The sequence below is a fragment of the Mustela nivalis genome (genome assembly GCF_964662115.1).
Source record: "Mustela nivalis genome assembly, chromosome: 13".
Taxonomy (NCBI): Eukaryota; Metazoa; Chordata; class Mammalia; order Carnivora; family Mustelidae; genus Mustela; species Mustela nivalis.
The window spans coordinates 28,592,184-28,610,371 of NC_139032.1; the positions used below are offsets into that span (position 1 = coordinate 28,592,184).

Sequence of the window (18,188 nt, forward strand, 5' to 3'; positions counted from 1 at the left end):
TATCCAGCCCTTTATAGAAGTTTGTTCAACCCAGCTGTATGTTCCTACACTCAGCAGCATGACCTTGGGCGGCAGTTTGCAGCAGAGGCAAGCCCTGAAATGCCTCCAGTCATCAGTCGCAGGTCCTTCCTCCACGGGGAGCATGGGTGGTGCTCACGGTGTCCACCCTAGCAAATTAAAATGACCATTTTATTTTGCAAACAGTTTTGTGAGTCAGGAATTCTGGAAGGACTCAGATGGAGTCTGACTTCCATGACATCAGCTGGATGAAAGTATCCACTCCCAAGATTTCTTCCTTGGCTCAATGTTCCTCGGCCTCTTTTCTCTCTTCCTGGGGTGTCCCATCTTCCAGGGTTTCTTCAGACCACAGGGTGGTTTGGGGATCATGACACCCTCTTCGTGAGGGCTTCAGCACATGGTAGAAACAGAACTACACCAAAGCCGGCATGGAGTCGCTCCGCTGTGTCTTACGTGGCCTCGGGATCTGCCGAGATTCAAGATGGCAAAGCCCCAGAGGCACAACCCCCTCTCAGAAGCATATGTGGCAGGATGTGCTGTGGCATTAGATAACTAATGCTTCAGTGGCCCAGGTTGGCTGGCTCACCCAGGTTACAAAGTTCTTGGTGCTTCCCAACCCCATGGTCCGTGTCATCCCGTGGCTGGCTTGAAATGGCCATGAGAGGAGTAGGACACTCTGGGAATGGACTGGACTGGGCCTTGCCCCTGCCCCCAGCCCCAGAGAGCCCGTTGGGAATTATGGGCCAGCACACCGCTGCCTCTGTGGGAGGCTTTCAGTTTGAAACCAGATGAGAACAGAAACAGTGTTTACTGAGCCCCGAGGGGCTCTCCACACCATGGTACCTCAGAACAGCTCTGTGGTGTGCGGTGGTCCCTTATTTGATGGAAGAGGAATCCCAGGCTCAGCGAGGTTGGGTAATGGGGCAGGTGACACGGCGTTCTACAGGGACAGTAGTGTCCCTCCTTCGAATGGCACCCATTCTGCTTACTGACTTCAGCCTCCTGCTAGACTTGCCAGTCTCTTCAGGTATATTTATTATCTTTCGTTGGTCAAATCCTAAGTCTATGCACTAAGGTCACATCCTAAGGCCTAAGTCCTAGGCTACCTGTTTGGTGAGAAAATGAGGCCCAGCCTGAATGCATAAGCTTCCAGCTGCAGAGTAAAGCTGCGTCCTGGGTGCACCGTCTCTGGGCCTTACCCCACCACGTAGCCCACGGTGGTGTGGGCCACCTACGCCAGGCCATGCAGGCCAGAGAGGAAGGAAGCACCCGAGGATGAGAGAGCATGGTTCCCTAAATCACTTGATTCATCATTTCCCATTTTTCTCTCCTTTACCCCACCCTCTGGAGTTGAAGGAATCCTTCTCCCTGATTTGTTGGTTTTAAGAGGAATAAGAAGACAGAAAACTGAGGAGTGGTGGGCACCCAGTGCAGAGTATATGGCCAAGGGCTCCGTGGAGAGGGTAGGGCAGCAAGGCTAGGAGGGTGCAGACAGGGCCCGCCCCCCCCACCCCTGCGAGAGTGTGGGGGTCACCTGCACGCCTCCGTGGCCGGGGCTTGTGGGGGGTGTTTCCTGGCCTTCCTGGCTCGCTCAGGCTCTGGAGCACATGGCAGATCTGTCCGAGCTCTCTGCTTGAGTCCCCACAGTCACCTCACCTTCCGGATAAAGATCCAGATGTTAAATATCAGAGGGAGGCCGTGCATCAGGAGAATGCAATTAAAACTTTCACAAATGGTCCTCACTTTTGAGTGTGCTAAGAATCACCTGGGGCGCTGGTTAGCTATTCTGCGTTTTCCAGTCCCCACTCTTGGGAAACTCTCAGGCAGGAGGCCGGAACGGACGTCGAGAGTCTGTATTTTTAAAATACCTCAAGCAATCCTGATGCTAGGGGGCCTGGGGCCAGGCTAAGAAAAACAACTTAGAGAGTGAAGGGGCAGGATCTGACCCCTTTCTTGAAGACGTCGGCTTTCTTGTCATTGGAGTTTAATCTCGTAAGCACCGGTTCTCTTTTTTGGATGGGGAAGTAGTAGGTATGTTCACGGAGCTGTCTTGCCAAAAGAAAGATAATGAACACAGCGTTTATGTGCATAATTGCAGTTAATTATTATGTTGTGCATGTATGGGTAAACTTGAGAAAAGATGAACTTATAAAAACTCTTATTAAAAGTTCCCTGTTATTTGCCATTAATTACTGCTGTGGATTTCTAAGGGGAGTTTGTTCACTTAGCCACTGGCCAACAAAGTTTTGAGCTCTTGCTGTGTGCCTGGCTTCATGAGTTTCATGAGAGGCTTCATGCCTGTGTGAAGACCAGGGGACAGTCATGGACTGACCTCTGTCCATCAGAGATTTACAGTCTGTCCAAGGAGAGGGATTCATAAATCCCTAAACAACGTCATACATTTCAGATTTGCGTAGGTTTATTCTTACTCATAAAAGTATTTGTAAAATGCATTACTAAATGTGCTTTATTAATAAATATACAAGGATTTATATATAAACAGGTACAAAACAACAGTAAGAAAATGTCCGTAAGCCATATATTGTGATTTGGGGCTTAAAAGAATTGATTAACGCACAGATTACGAACTTTCCAGGCACTCTCTGATTGCACAAGGAAGATATGTTCTATAAATTCTGCACAAAGTTGGCGTATTATTTTGTCTTGTTTTTATTTTTTTTAAAGATTTTATTTATTTATTTGACAGACAAGTAGGCAGAGAGGTAGGCAGAGAGAGAGTGGAGGAAGCAGACTCCCTGCTGAGCAGAGAGCCCCATGCGGGGCTTCATCCCAGGACCCTGGGATCACGACCCAAGCTGAAGGCAGAGGCTTTAACCCACTGAGCCACCCAGGCGCCCCATGTTTTGTCTTTGTTTTTAAATCAGTGAGTTAAGACCTTACCTGTACATATATGTAAGTAAGATGCTTTCAGATACATTTCTCCCCATCACATCTCTGCTCCTTGCTCTCCCCTGTGAGCATAGCACAAGAGGAGGGTGATCCTCAGGAGCGATCCAGCACGAATGTGCCTGAAGACGGAATTCCCATCCAGTGGGGAGACACATGGAGAACTCTGATGCCTCGCTTAGCCATTTCAACTTGTTCTTAGGCCATTCTCTTGCCTGAAATTCGAGCACACCAGTGGTCTACACAAGAGAAACTGAAATACCCCCAGTAACCTCTGCTTCCTGGTTTTCAGAGTCGCAGGTGGAGAGCTGTTTGACTTCTTGGCTGAAAAGGAATCTCTGACTGAAGAGGAAGCAACCGAGTTTCTCAAACAGATTCTTAACGGTGTTTACTACCTGCACTCCCTACAGATTGCCCATTTTGATCTTAAGGTACGTTTTGCTGAGTGTAGGTCGGAGAGAAGGGTATGCAAATCATAGCATCGGTTGTTTGTTTGTTAAGAAAAATTGAGACATCTGAAAGACATACATTTATTTTTAATCCTATATGGGTGTAGCAGATGGAATTAGGAAGATAAATCAGCAGGTGTATAGTGCATACCTACTCAAAGATTTCTAACCTTTTGTGGGATAGAGACTGAAGATAAATGATTACGTTCAAGAATACCTGGGGAGGAATCAAAGGGTTTTACCAGCCAGGTCTCTAAGCAAGGCGGACATTCTTGGTTATGGGGTGTTTTTAGCCTAGAGTGGCCTCTGGCTGCCCAGTTTCCAACTCCTGTAGCTGCAGGGCATATAAGGAGGAAGATGTCTTGATCTCTCCTCTGCCTCTTGATGCAAAGGCCTGACTCTGTCACCAGCAATCGATCAAGAGAAACTCTGAGATTGGCTAATTGGGGTCTTTGGCAGCCTGGAAACAAAGCACTGTGGGAGATAAAAAGGCATGTCATACTTGTAACTATCAGGGAGGTTATGGTCTCTATAGGAAGGGAAGGCATATACGGGAGCAACAGGTCATGATGATGAAAGATTTAAGGCACTGAGAAGTGATCACAAAGCAGCATGTGATCGATTGGCAAGTGAATGATTCAGATCATTGGAGCTAGGATGAGACTTCAGAAGAGGGAGGACTTTCTCCATACTTACTGTAGCAGAGCTGTCAAGACCCCATCTGGATCCCTCCAGCACTCACTAACACACCCCGAACGCTGCTGCTGCACACACTTGTGACTGTCTGCCTGACATCTGGTTTCTGGCCTGGGAGCTGCACACACCAGAGTCGATGCCCACAGAAGCCGTTCTTAGCAGTGCAGGCGGTTGGGGTGGGAGGGATGATGGATAAATGCCCTGACTCCCTCCTGCTTCAGCTGGAAAATTCAGTGCTACTCCTCCTTAAGTTCCCCAAGGGCACTGCCCTCCATCACCCCCACCTTGACAAGACTCCTTGCGTGGGTTTCCTTCCTTCTGCTTCCTGTCTCCCCAGCCTCGACCGTGTAACTCTTCCCCGGAGCCCCCTCCCACAAAAGCCGCTCGCACCTGAATCCCTGGCACAGGTCTGCTCCCAGGAGAACCTAAACCAAGATATTTTGTTTTCCTGGTGTTCTCTTGCAACTACCCAGTCGTCCCTAGGTTTGGGTGGATTTTTTTCAGGGATGGGGAAGAACAATTCTGCCACTTTGTCTTCAGCATAATATATTATAGCGCTTCTCTTTTTTTTAAGCCTGAAAACATAATGCTTTTGGATAGAAATGTCTCTAAACCTCGGATCAAGATCATTGATTTTGGGTTGGCCCATAAAATTGACTTTGGAAATGAATTCAAAAACATATTTGGGACACCAGAGTTTGTTGGTAAGTTTTTTTTTTTTTTTACTCCTGCACTCTTTTATTTCTCATAAATATAATGGATTAAACTGGCAAAATGTCCTCTGCTGTAACATCATCTGTTTCCCTGGTACATCTTTCTGGTTTATATCTGATGGTGGAATCTGTTGATTCACTTTTATTCAAAACTAAACGTGTTTTATTTCCTCTTAGCTCCTGAGATAGTCAACTACGAACCTCTTGGTCTAGAGGCAGATATGTGGTAAGGAGCATGCCCTTGATGCTGTCATCTTTCTGACTTACTTTACTGTTCTTCTGACACTGGCTTCTGTTTCTGTTTGTGTCTAGGAGTATCGGGGTCATAACCTATATTCTGTAAGTATCAAAATCCACGTCTCGTATTCTTTTCCTCTTTCTCTGAGACCATCTGTCTTATTAACCATCTATGTGTCATGTTGATCTCTTCAGTTTATGCATGCTTTTTATGTAAACATACTCATCTTACACCCCCAGAACACGTTTAGTTTATACTAATTAAACATTTTCTTCTAATTCGCAATGAGTCATCAGAAACTGCAGCATCATCGCTGAAAGCAAGCGTGGCTGTCCATCACTGCTGAGAAAATAGGAAAAAAAGAAAACAGGGTGTTTTTTTAACTACTAGATGCTGTTCCAAATTAACTTTTGAAGTGCCTCCTAGGCCTTAAGCTGGAGGTTTTGTGCATGGCAACTAAATGCCCCCTACGGTGTAACTGGATTCTGAAGGAACTGCCCAAGCACCAGATTATCATCTGAAGCCTCACTCCCCTTATCAGTTGTTATAGGAATGACATGACCACCCAAGAGGTAATCATGCATGTTCTGCACCTCCACTTTATTAACAGCCTAAGTGGGGCCTCCCCCTTTCTTGGAGACACTAAGCAAGAAACGTTAGCAAACGTGTCGGCCGTCAACTACGAGTTTGAGGAAGAATACTTCAGTAATACCAGTGCCCTAGCCAAAGATTTCATAAGAAGACTCCTCGTCAAGGATCCAAAGTGAGTGTCCGTCATTCCTGAAAGGTTCCCGGCCGTGGCTCCAGCTCACAGCCTGGACTGTGCATGCGGCCACATTTATGCGAGCCTGGTGGGTTCCACGTGGCCAAGGAAAGCATGCCACGTGGAACGCTTCGGAAAATGCAGGCAGGGCCCTTTGGACCTGCTTGGTCGGTCCCTGCAGATAGAGTAAAATAGTCCCAGAAAGACCAACATTCTTTCCGGCTTTCTTCCATGAAGCAGTCCCTGACCTGCATTTTCCAGAGCACCTACCTAGGAGGCCCAGCCGGCATGGAAACAACCTTAGTGTTTGCTTCTATGGTCACAGCATTTTTTTTCTTTCCCCTCCCCCTACAAAGGAAGAGAATGACAATTCAAGATAGTTTGCAGCATCCCTGGATCAAGGTAAGTTGCCCGCCGTGATTGGTTTGGTATTAGAGGGCATCCCAGAATGCCTTTGCCCTGGGGTACTGCAAGTTACCATGGGGTCTCGCCCCAGATTGCGTGGAGGCTTGTTTTTGATATTGGTGCCGTATTTAAAGGCGGCTGACAGATGAGAGTATCCTAATGGTCGTGGAGGTGAGAGTGAGCTGTCACAGTGCAGGATTCTAAACAGGGAATCGAAGGTCAAGTTTGCTCAACAGCCATTTTTGGCTTGACCAGTGGGATGGTGGCCCAGAGACTATTTTAAAATTTTTGGAATTGATTTCCAGCATAAATATCATACCAGATCTGGATTTCCGATGTCTGCTGTAAAATTTAAAGGCTACAGCACCGAGCCTGCATTCCATAAAGCGCTCCAAACCCTGCACAATTGTCTGTGCCAGAGCCTGCCACCCCCTCTCCCCCCGGCCTACTATATACCTCTGCGTTCCCTGAGACACCCACTGGCATTTGGGTTAAAGAGTTTGCTCCAGCTATGGCAGTTACACAGTAAAATCATGGAACTGCTAAGGGGACTGCGGTGTAACAACTTGCATTGCTGAAGTAGGTTTGGGGCTTCCAGAGCGTTCTGCTGTGTGAGCTCCTAGCAGTTGCCTGGGCTCCCTGAGAGGGCAATGGTGTCTCTTTCTCTCATCAGTAGAGCCAATGCGCTCCTAAAAAAAATTCAGTACAGGGAATTCTAGTGCTGTCAGACAGGGCTGATTTGCTAACCTTTGAGTCCCCTCCCTGTCTGAACTACCTGATGGTTCTAAGTTCACATACCACATCACAAGACCTCACCATGAATCTTGCCATTCCCAAACTCAGTGCAGGAAGTTCGAATTCAAGCCTGGTCCAAGCGCAATTCTTCAACTCTTCCCAAGATCCACTTTTTATGGATTTTATCAAACCCTTAGCCATGAGAGTTGACCTCCAGAAACTAGGTTCCTGGCTCTTGCATATTATCCGAATTTGTTGTCTTATATTCGTAAGGTGAGTGTGTACACATCCCAAATAATTAGAGGTTTCCAAAAGTTGTCATGGCACACATTTCCATCACTTGAGGGCTCTAAATTTGCTTTCTTGGACTTTGATTTTAGCCTAAAGATACCCAGCAAGCACTTAGTAGAAAGGCGTCGGCAGTCAACATGGAGAAGTTCAAGAAGTTCGCAGCCCGGAAAAAGTGGAAAGTAAGAGTGTTTGACAGGGAATGATTAACTGATTTCTTTCCTCTGTGGCACTGCTTCTGGCCAGTCTCATCTGTTCTGATATTGCCCATACAAAAGTGCATCCTTTTTTGGTCTCTTTGTTTAAATTTACTCTAGTGTTCTGCACCATTATGCTATTTTCAAAAGATAGGTGAAAATAATATTTCCGTCCTCTTTAACTCTAATTTTCATATGTAATTTTTGCATTTTTTTTTAAATAAAATCCATTCCCAAGGCAAATGTTTAAATCAGCACAACAAAATTATAGTGGTCTTTTCCTAAATGCAACAAACCGCATTTTAAATAAATCTGTTCTTTGTGGTAAGCAGCATGGAATTGCGTTTCTAGCAGAACTTGTGTGAATGGTTCTCTAAGTCCAGCCTTGATCTGTAATGGGTGGGGGTGGGAGTGGGGCAAGGCCATGAACATTTGCCCTGTGGCCTCTTGTGCTTTTTCAGTGTGGATGGCCTCTATGGGGGCTGTGTGGGGCATGGCTCTAAAAAGCATTCCAGTCAACCTTGCACAAATGAAAGTTCAAGGTTAACAAGGTGACGGGATGTCTTCCTATGTCCAGGGTTGTGTGAAGCCCAAAGGAAGCAGGTAGCTGCCCCATGTCTCTGAGCACTGGGCTAGAAATAGACCTCATTTTCACACCCATCAAGTTCTGGGTACCATGATAGGGATGAGGAGGGCCACAGCACTAGCTTACTTGAGACTTAACATTTAGTCTGAAGGAAGCCCTGAGAATAGTCTTAAAATATAGAGAGAACCACCGTAAGTTTCTCTCTTTTTGTCTTTACACACACACACACACACACACACGTTATTTACTATTGCTTTTGCCTTTGAGAGTAAATGCAGGGGTGTTTGCCCTATAGGCTAAGGAGTTCCCCACTGTTTGTTTCCAACAACTCCATGAATTTTGATAGTCACATTACCAGCTTGCCTGGGCACAAGGACACAGGACAAGACCCTTGCATACCATGCTTCTCTGAGTGGGGATGTGCAAAGGGTTTGTTAAGGTAAGATTCCACTGCTCAAAAAGTAGATAAGGACCTATTAAGAGAAGGGATGCAGACTGGGCAATTGTGTAGTTAATAATGAAATGTGGAAGGGAAACCTCTATCCCGTTGTCTTGATTTATAAGACCTTTAGAAATTTCCTTAAGCAAATAGGATCCAACTTCCTTATAGGACCCTTATAAAATCCCCCCGCAAAGAACATGCCATCAGCAGTGAATACCAGCTCAAAGACTTTGCCATTCACACTAATTTGAGTATCATTATATATGTTCTTTCTTCCTCTTCTCCTGAATTTTATGGGTTTTTTTTCACCTTTTTCCCCTTTTTTTTTATTTTTTTATTTTTAAGCAATCCGTTCGCTTGATATCACTGTGCCAAAGATTATCCAGGTCATTCTTGTCCAGGAGTAACATGAGTGTTGCCAGAAGCGATGATACTCTGGTAAGCAAATCTGTTTGCCTTGGTGAGGTTCATTCTTCGCACCGTGCATTTCAGATGTTTAGGTTGTTTGATTTGTTCAACAACCCAGAAAACCGGAAGTCACTGAAGTGTCAGGCCTCTTCTTCTTCCACTCAAGGGAGGGAACTGGGTGGCTGATTTGATGTACTCTGTTGCCTCTTTTGTTCTCTTTTCTCTTTGTTTGGATTGGCACCATACCCACTCCTGCCTACTGCCTCTAACACCCCCCCACCCCATTCCTCCCACACTCACAGTTTGATGAGTGACTGGTCAACAGAAGAGGAAAGCATTTATTCTAATTTTCATGAATAAAATGAGAGTCCTCTGTTGCCACTGACCTTGGAAAATACTGGGTCATAGTAGTACAAAAGGGCCAGACACTCCTCCTGCCAACACACACACACACCCAAAAATCAGGGCAAATACTCTGGGGCTCACCGGGGGAGTTCATGGTAGACCAGAAGGCTAAACCTACTCCCCCTGTTGATCCTGTATTGCATGTGTGTGTGTGTGTGTGTGTGTGCCCTTGAGAACAACTCCAAATTTTTTTTTCCCTTAATCCACACTGAAACCTAATCACAGATTAACTCTTCAGATATGGCTGGATACCTCTGAATTCACTGAGACTCTCCCCTGACAGACAGTAGGACTTTGGGAGCCCTGAAGGTAAAGGGAACCAGAAAGGGTGGTTCTGTGGGAACCAGCCTGTTCCCGTGACTACTACATAGTGAATGTTTCCTGAGTGGGTCCAGGGGCTCCATGGGCAGGATGACACATCAGCAGACACCAGCTCTTCTCTTCCCTCTGATGCTAGTTGCTTCACTGAGACTCCAGGTGTAGCTTTGTAGGGTAAAAAGAGATAGGACAGGTTAAGAAGAAAATAGGGGTGGGAGAGAAGCAAGATCGGAAAAGGAGGAAGAGAGGGGATTATTTGAGGGTAACAGCTGAACCAGGGACAAGACAAAAACTATTAATCTAAGTAAGATGAGAACAATTACATGTTACAAATTAAAATCATCTTGAATAATCGCTCAGGGGAAAATCTAAGCAGTGCGATGTGAAGTTTAGGGTATGAGAGGACTTCGGGCTGTGTGGGGGCTCCAGGTGAGATGACCTCTCCCACAGCTCCAGTTCCCTCATTGTCCTGATGTCCTGATGTCCTGGGGACCTGTGGTGACCATCTGCCTCTTCTTCCCATTCACCCGATTTCTCTTGACTGTCACTTTCATGCAAATGTCTCTTAGTCATCAAATTGAATTGTGTTGGAAAAGCAAAACCAGCGACATTCTTGACATGGGCTTGGTATGAATATTATTAAAACGCTTGTGAAGTTTGTTTGGATTCAGATCCGTTGAGAAGAGAAAGCTGAGCCCAGAGAGAAATGCTTTCTCCATTCTGCCCCCAAAGCAGAGACTCAACGTCTGTCAATGGCTGCTTTTCCAGATTTGAAATAGTAGAAGCCATATCCCTGTACGTCCAGAGATTTTAGTTTGGGATTTTTCTGGCTTATTCCTTAGTTTTAATGTGCCTTATTTGGTAAATATCTTATTATTATAAGAAAACTTTGACATAGTGGCAAAGATTTAACTAAGTTGTTGTTCAACATTATCTAGTTATTTTCTCTTGTAACAAGAAATGCATCTGCTTTCCACTTCTTGGGCCTTTATTTTCATACTTCTCCCCCTCTAGGGTATATATAAATATGTATGTGTCTGTGTATATGTGTATATATACATATATATATGTGTGTGTATAGATATGGGTAAACAGAAGGTGGTGTTAGTTTCCAACATGGCAGGAACAAAAAGGAACCTCCTTCCCTTCATGACCAGGTGGATTTGGGGAGAAAGTGGCTTACTTTGCACTGAATGCTTCTCTTGACAAATGAGCACTGATTTCTCTTATGCTGAGAAGAGGATTGTGGCCAGCAAGCTAACTCTTGTTCCCTCTTCACGGTCCCTCTCAAGGATGAGGAAGACTCCTTTGTGATGAAAGCCATCATCCACGCCATCAATGATGACAACGTCCCCGGCCTGCAGCACCTCCTGGGCTCATTGTCCAACTATGACGTTAACCAGCCCAACAAGGTCTGAGGCTGTTCTGCCGGGGGAGCGGGTGGGGGAGTCACCACGACTGTACACCTCCAAGTCCAAGGTGGAGAGGATCCCTTCTACTTCTCCATTCCCTGGGGCTGTTACAGGCGCCATCCTGTGAGGAAGTCACTCCTGGGTTGATAGTGGATTGAGTTAGAAATGAGGTCAAGAGCACTGAGGGCCTTTCTTCATGCCCCTCATGGGCCTCTAATCATGACATTGCAAATGTGCTCCTCCTGCAAAGGCACATGTCACCTTGGGTTGGGAACCCAGCAGAGAAAGGCTGTGTGTGCTCCTCTTGAACCCCCTTCCCTGTGGTGCCGCAGTGGTTGTGTGTCTGTTCCGACATGGGAAGCTGTGTGGTGTGGGGCCCCAGGGAGAGCTGCTTTTCCCTTCCTACCAAACTGGAAAGAAATGTTCTTCCTTGCCTCTTCCAGCACGGGACACCTCCATTACTGATCGCCGCTGGCTGTGGGAATATTCAAATACTACAGTTGCTCATTAAAAGAGGCTCAAGAATCGATGTCCAGGATAAGGTCAGAATTCTGTTTTATTGCCACTGAATTAGCTTTGAAGAAAGTATTTCCCACTGTCTCCCTATCTTAGAGGGAACAGAGAACAACGTGGGCCTCTGACTTCATTTCTCCATTTTCTATAAAGGAAGGTGAACTGCCTAACAGGCTGGTCCAGTCTAACCTGTGTTATGAAGAAAAAAAGGCAGACCCATCCCTTCCTCTTGTCTTCCCTTGTACACTACTCAGATTCACTCCTGGCTTATCATGTTTACTCAACAGGGTTAGTAAATGTCACATTTGGCAAAATTTTCATGATCTAATTAATCTCATCAGAAATACATTTGCCTGCACGTTTGTTAGGACAACAAAGTAAGGACACTACACACGCCTTGAGGTCACACTGGAAGGATAGATACAAGTGTTGAATAGAGAGTAGTCACTACAATGGCTCTGCCATCAGCTTCCATAGATTTTCAACAAAACTATAAATGGACTGGATCTGATCCTTGTGCACAGACAAAGTTCTAATCAGAGATTGAAATGAAGGTTGTAAGAGAAGAAAATGGCATTTTAAAATAATTCTAGATTTACCAAGAAAGTTGCAAAGATAGGACAGAGAGCTTCACAGAAATCTCAACATCTTATGTAACTCTGGTCTTTTTGGCAAAACTAAAAAATAAAACGGGAGTGTATTCCTCTTGGAAGTTGCTCCCTTGAAGTTGCCGTCTCTCGGAAAGGGAACTAGAGTGAGTCTGAGTGATGCCTGCCTTGGGCTCTGGAAACGTCACTCCACATTTGTTTTTATACAGGGTGGATCCAATGCCATCTACTGGGCCTCTCGGCATGGCCACGTTGATACCCTGAAATTTCTCAATGAGAACAAATGCCCTTTGGATGTTAAAGACAAGGTAAGGCCACTTATTTTCTTAGGGACCGTGGGAAGTGATAAGAGGTTGCTTATGAGTGTTGACCTGCCGTATGCATCAGGGCCCAAAGCAATAGGGCCTGTAATCAAAATCTTCCTGCAGAGAATTTAATTGAGAAGTTTCTTTCTGCCTCTGGCTTGGTCTAATATTAAAATCTGCAGTTAGCTGAAATCTACCAAGTCGTTGGCATAATATGCAAGCAGTGACTTATCTTCCCCATAACATGGAAATTCAAGGTTCTGCTAGAGAGACAACCAAGTCCTGATTATTTTATTCAATTGCCGTGTGTACCTACCTTTACCCTTCTCGTCCTCTCTGAGGCAGCTGCCAGTGTAGGTCTTACAAGCACAGGCACTAGAAGGATTCATGAGACTACAGGTAAAATAAGGCTTTGAGGGGGCAAAGATATTATAAAAATTATTGATTTAGCAAGGTAAATTTACTTTCGTATGTCTGTTGTTTCATTTGGTTCACACAACAGTCATGTGAGTTAATTGGCAGGGCTGGAACACATACCTAGGATTCTTACCTTCTCATCCATTATGCATTGAACTGTGCAACCCTGCTCTGCTCCTAATACTTGCAGACTGATTTTTCATGTTCATTCAGGACTGCCACATACAGTTGTATGGACTGTGCACTGCTCTATATCTAAGGGATGATAGTCATGTCAAAGACACACACACACACACACACACACACACATATTACGGCAGTTTTGGTCAGGTAGCAACAAGTATCTTGTTTTGTTTTAAATCTGTTTATACTCCAAGTTCTGGACAAATATAAGTAAAACATCCTGAGGAAATTGCATGTATTACAAATTCACAGAATGTGACTGTGGGCTAAAAGTGATATTTTTAGAATCTCTGAGAATGTAAGAAATGACATCCTAAACATAGACAGTGAAATCAGAAACTTGCTCATAAGCAAAACTTTAAATAATGTAATATTAAAACGGGAGTTTTGTGTTTAAAAAAAAAAAATCCCATGGCTGTGAGTATCAATATATGGAGAGGATTGAGAACCGCCATCACAGACAGGGAGGCGTTCTTACTGAGGAGGTTTTGTGACAAGCAGGATGAGCTATGTGTCTGGGTTTATTTAGCACTAGCTGTGTGGGACACATCCTACCCCAGGGTCCTGGGCCCAATCACCAAGGGGGCATCGGGCCTGAGGGTGGCGGGGGCCCTAAAGGGGAAGATGTGGAGCCAAGCATGCACGGGATTTGTTTGGCCTCCAGTCCTATGCTTTCAGTTTCCACAGTCTGCTGAATTTGTTTGTTTCTCTTACAGTCTGGAGAGACAGCCCTTCATGTGGCAGCTCGCTATGGCCACGCTGATGTGGTCCAGTTACTGTGCAGCTTTGGCTCTAATCCCAATTTCCAGGACAAGGTGGGTCATGGTAGTCGATGTCCATTTGCCTGCTCGCTGCGTGGATGTGCCCCAAGTTGATGGATAGAGTCGGGTCCTTGGGGTTTTCTGCTTAGATTTCAGAGGGCAGGGACTCGAACAGAAACACGAACGTTCATTCATTCTTTCATTTACTCCTCTGGACAATCCTGCATGTGGGTTGCTATTATTATTATCCTCATTTTATGGAACACTGAGGCACAGAGAGGTTCAGTGATTTGCCCAAGCTGACACAGCTGCTAAGTAGCAGAGCGGTCTGGTTCCATAGTCGTGGTTCCAGAATCATGCCATCAGCACTACACTGTAATAACGTCTTGCAGACAGACATGAGCCTCTAACGACGTTGATGGTGAATATACAGGCCTTTCAGGCCTATAGACCTTCCTGTCACTTCTTAAAGCCCGATGACCTCAGCACTTCTTTGCCAGAGCCAACGGTAAATTATGCGACTCATCTTTATGTGACATACGGGACAAAAATCTTGAGGGGTTAAGACTGTGGCAGGAATGCTTGCTCAGGAAGTGCTCTCCCCCCGTGAGGAGTCTGAATGTGAACGAAGACACTTTCCCAAGAAAGATGCTATAAACCTACCCACACCCGGGCTCCCTTGTTTAGAACAGCCGAGCCGACCGTTCCAGGGGGCTCCTGAAGGTCAGTTAGTAACTGGCAGGGAAAACTGAATTTGTGCAACACACAGGTGTGGACGCAGGAAACTAATGAAGGAGAGACATCAGGCCTACATCCATTATTTCCGGTGAACGTCTTGCTCCACTGGCCACGAGCTCTTTTCTCTGTGCTGCCATCACTGGGCCGCCATGACTTGGCTGGAACTCCTTGCACACATACCTGCGTGTTGCTGTGTCCATCTCTTCATGCGTGTGTCTCTTTGGCCAGGAAGAAGAAACCCCCCTGCACTGTGCTGCCTGGCACGGCTATTACTCCGTGGCCAGAGCCCTTTGCGAAGCCGGCTGCAACGTGAACATTAAGAACCGAGAAGGAGAGACGCCCCTCCTGACAGCCTCTGCCCGGGGCTACCACGACATCGTGGAGTGTCTGTCTGAACATGGAGCCGACCTCAATGCCTCCGACAAGGTGCTTTGTGGGTAAATGTATCATGCTCCCTGGCATGCAATCTGGGGGGCTGGTAGGACCACAAGCCTCCTGCATCAATTTACCTAACAAACTCAAATGTAGCAAATTACAGTGATCCTTTGTCCTCTCTGTTTCAGAAATTCTGTGCCCTTTTCTAGATTCTGTTTAATAATTAATATTCCTTTGTGACATTTAACACTTGATGTCACATGACTCAGGTGTCTATCTTACGTATAGCCTTTTCCACTTCAGAGCAGGTACAGCAATGATCACTGAGCCTAAGACAATCTTCAGTTAGGACTAAAGTTGGCAAGTCACTATTACTTCGTAGATTAAACAAAGAAATCATTAGTTTATTTACTTTCATCACTGACTGTTTTGTAAAAAGACGAAAACCACCCTTGTTTGTCTGATGATTGCCATTCTAGACCAGGTGTTCCTTTATTCAGGATACAAATTCAGCATAATCTGTTGTTGTGAGTTTGTACTTAATGTGAGGCTGTGATGTTACTCTATATATCAGATTTGGGATAGTGTAGTTAAGTAGTAATTGCCATTTTTGGAGTATTTTCTTAGTACGGAGAGGTGGTTCTAAACTGGGAGCAAGCTTGCCCCCAGGAGACATTTCGTAATGGCTGCAGACCTTTTGTGGTTGTCACAGCCTGGAGTACCCACACAGACATGGCCCCAAATTCTGTCCCTGGCTCCGGACACTCAACCTGACTGTTCGCCAGGGAATCCGTAACAAGTGGAGGGAATTCTCAGGCTGGTCTTTTTGGGGATGCCTGGGGCCAACATGTTATATTCGCCCCTAATATATAGGCAGCCCTTGAACACATCTCAGTTTCTCCCAGACTCAGAGAAAGGAATAGGCATTCTACTTAGGAAGTCAGTAAAGACGCTGAGCGAATGTTTTTTAAAAGTGGTGTTCAGGTCCGTGATAAAACTGGCCATTGGAGTACGGACCATTACTTGAGTTCTGTAAAGCCAGGGACAAGAAGAAGTGTTGGCTCTTTCTCTCTGGTTGATTGTACTGGCTGCACCTGGAATCGTCAGTTTGTGGTTACTTAGTAGGGTGCACGAAGCCTGTCCCCCACTCTCTGGGAGGAGAGTCTGTTATGTAATCCTCCCGCAGGCTCTGCGCTAGCGATGCCATCCCCAACTCGTCTGGGCCCAGTGGTGGCTGAAAGGCGAGTGGCCAGCCCTGTGAGCCTAAGGGAAAGTGCTCATGGTCCCTGGTACTTTTTGCAGGATGGACACATCGCTCTTCATCTTGCCGTGAGACGGTGTCAGGTGGAAGTGATCCAGACTCTCATCGGCCAGGGGTGTTCTGTCGACTTCCAAGACAGGCATGGCAACACCCCGCTCCATGTGGCCTGCAAAGACGGCAACATGCCTATTGTGGTGGCCCTCTGTGAAGCCGGCTGCAATCTGGATATCTCCAACAAGGTAATGGCGGCGGGGATGCAGGGACTGGCATGTGCACCCGGCCAGCTGCCTCTGCGTGTGGCCAGGCTTCGCTTTGTGTCTCATCATTGTTCATTACTCATGGGCACCTGTTCGGTCTTATAGGGCTCTCAATTTAATGCCGTATTTTATTTTATTTTTTAAATTTTATTTATTTGACAGAGAGAGAGATCACAAGCAGGCAGAGAGGCAGACAGAGAGAGAGGAGGAAGCAGGTTCCCTGCCGAGCAGAGATCCCGATGCAGGGCTCAATCCCAGGACCCTGAGACCATGACCTAAGCCGAAGGCAGAGGCTTAACCCACTGAGCCACCCAGGTGCCCCTTAATGTCATATTTTACATTTAGCTTTTGAATAACTTGGTGAAGTAACAGAAAATTATTATCTGAATAAGTACTTCCTACCTAGCCAGGTGGTCACTTATGAACATCGAGAGAGGAAGAGAGAGAAAAGGAGGAGTGTGTGTGTGTGTGAGCTCTTGTAGAGAAATCCCAGAACATCCGTCAAATGAGAGTCTCTTTCTGGAGCAGTAAGTCTTCGGGAAGATGCTTCACAGAATCCAAGACCCAGATTTCTGTTCTTAGCTTCACGCATTCAGAGTTTTATGGTCAAGCACTCATAACCCTTGTTTGGGCTAAGTAAATTTGGTAAGACCGAGGGAATGCTACCATTTGGCAAATAAAGAAATGGAAATAAATAATTAATGCTCCATCAAGCCCAGATGTTGGCTTCTAGAAGCTAGCTACCACCTTCCCTTTTCCCTGAACACCATCTAGATTTTCATTACCAAATAAGACAGAAGAGTTGGCTCTTCCTGCGGTTTTAGCCATGTGACTGTATGAAAGGCAAACACTCTTCTTTTGTGATTGTGTTAAAAAGAAAGTCCAACTGGAATTAAATATTTGAATGTGGGAAGGGTTTGTTTATAAATGGCACAGATGATGCCAGCAGAATTTTATTGTGATTTGTTTGAGGTAAGAGAATTAATATCTGAAACAGCGGGAAAATTACACTCCTACCAAAAATTATTCCTCTCGCCTATTATGTGATTAATTCTAATGAAAATTGAAATTGGCAATCTGCATGTTCTGGAAATTTGGAAACGCGAGATCATAGGTCTTAGCCATTAGCTGCTACGCTGGTTGCTTTCTTTGTTTATCCCATTCTAATCCTGCCAAGCCAGTCCGGAAAGTGGCTTAACAGGAAAGCCAGATATAAAGCAGCATCAAGACCTTGACTTTCCTTCCAGGAGTCTTTAAACAAATAAAAAGTGGCTTCAAGGAACAACGTGGCACTTACTTGGGTATGTTTGGATTTGGCCACAGCATGCTCGGAGGGCCACTGTGTGCACAGCATCTAAGATGAGCTATGTCTTGTGAAGGTGGAGGGGCCGAGCGGGTGACTCTGGGTTCTTGCACCAAGTTAAAGAAGGGAATGGGTGTTCCCACGCCTAAGTGCAAGCACTGCACCTGCTAAATATGCTCTTAAAATACCCAGCAAGAGGGCACCTGGGTGGCTCAGTCAGTTAAGCAGCTGACTCTGGACGTCGGCTCTGGTCATGGTCATGGTCTTGTAGGATCAAGCGCTGCAGCGGGCTCAGTGCTCCGGGTGGAGTCTGCTTGATACTCTCTCTCCCTCTTCCCTTGTTCACACGCACACACACACTCTCTCTCTCAAATAAATAAGTATATCTTTAAAAAAATAAAATAAAATACTTGGTAAGATAATCCTAGACTTTCATGTTTAAAAACCACTGGCCTATTGACTGGGAAAGGCTCTCCGTTGTTGATGC

At 45.7% G+C, this 18,188-nt stretch overlaps 1 protein-coding gene across 1 annotated transcript in view; it reads left to right on the top strand.

Annotated features, from left to right (window-relative positions):
• DAPK1 (death associated protein kinase 1) overlaps positions 1-18,188 on the top strand; it is a 171,684-nt gene that overhangs the window by 116,295 nt on the left and 37,201 nt on the right. Inside the window, exons 4-17 of the mRNA XM_082697211.1 lie at positions 3,218-3,356; positions 4,645-4,774; positions 4,961-5,009; positions 5,096-5,122; positions 5,632-5,784; positions 6,141-6,186; positions 7,305-7,394; positions 8,783-8,875; positions 10,861-10,980; positions 11,424-11,522; positions 12,311-12,409; positions 13,723-13,821; positions 14,734-14,931; positions 16,183-16,380. Coding sequence (XP_082553337.1) covers positions 3,218-3,356; positions 4,645-4,774; positions 4,961-5,009; positions 5,096-5,122; positions 5,632-5,784; positions 6,141-6,186; positions 7,305-7,394; positions 8,783-8,875; positions 10,861-10,980; positions 11,424-11,522; positions 12,311-12,409; positions 13,723-13,821; positions 14,734-14,931; positions 16,183-16,380 — 1,540 coding nt within the window. The remainder of the gene's footprint in view (positions 1-3,217; positions 3,357-4,644; positions 4,775-4,960; positions 5,010-5,095; positions 5,123-5,631; positions 5,785-6,140; positions 6,187-7,304; positions 7,395-8,782; positions 8,876-10,860; positions 10,981-11,423; positions 11,523-12,310; positions 12,410-13,722; positions 13,822-14,733; positions 14,932-16,182; positions 16,381-18,188) is intronic.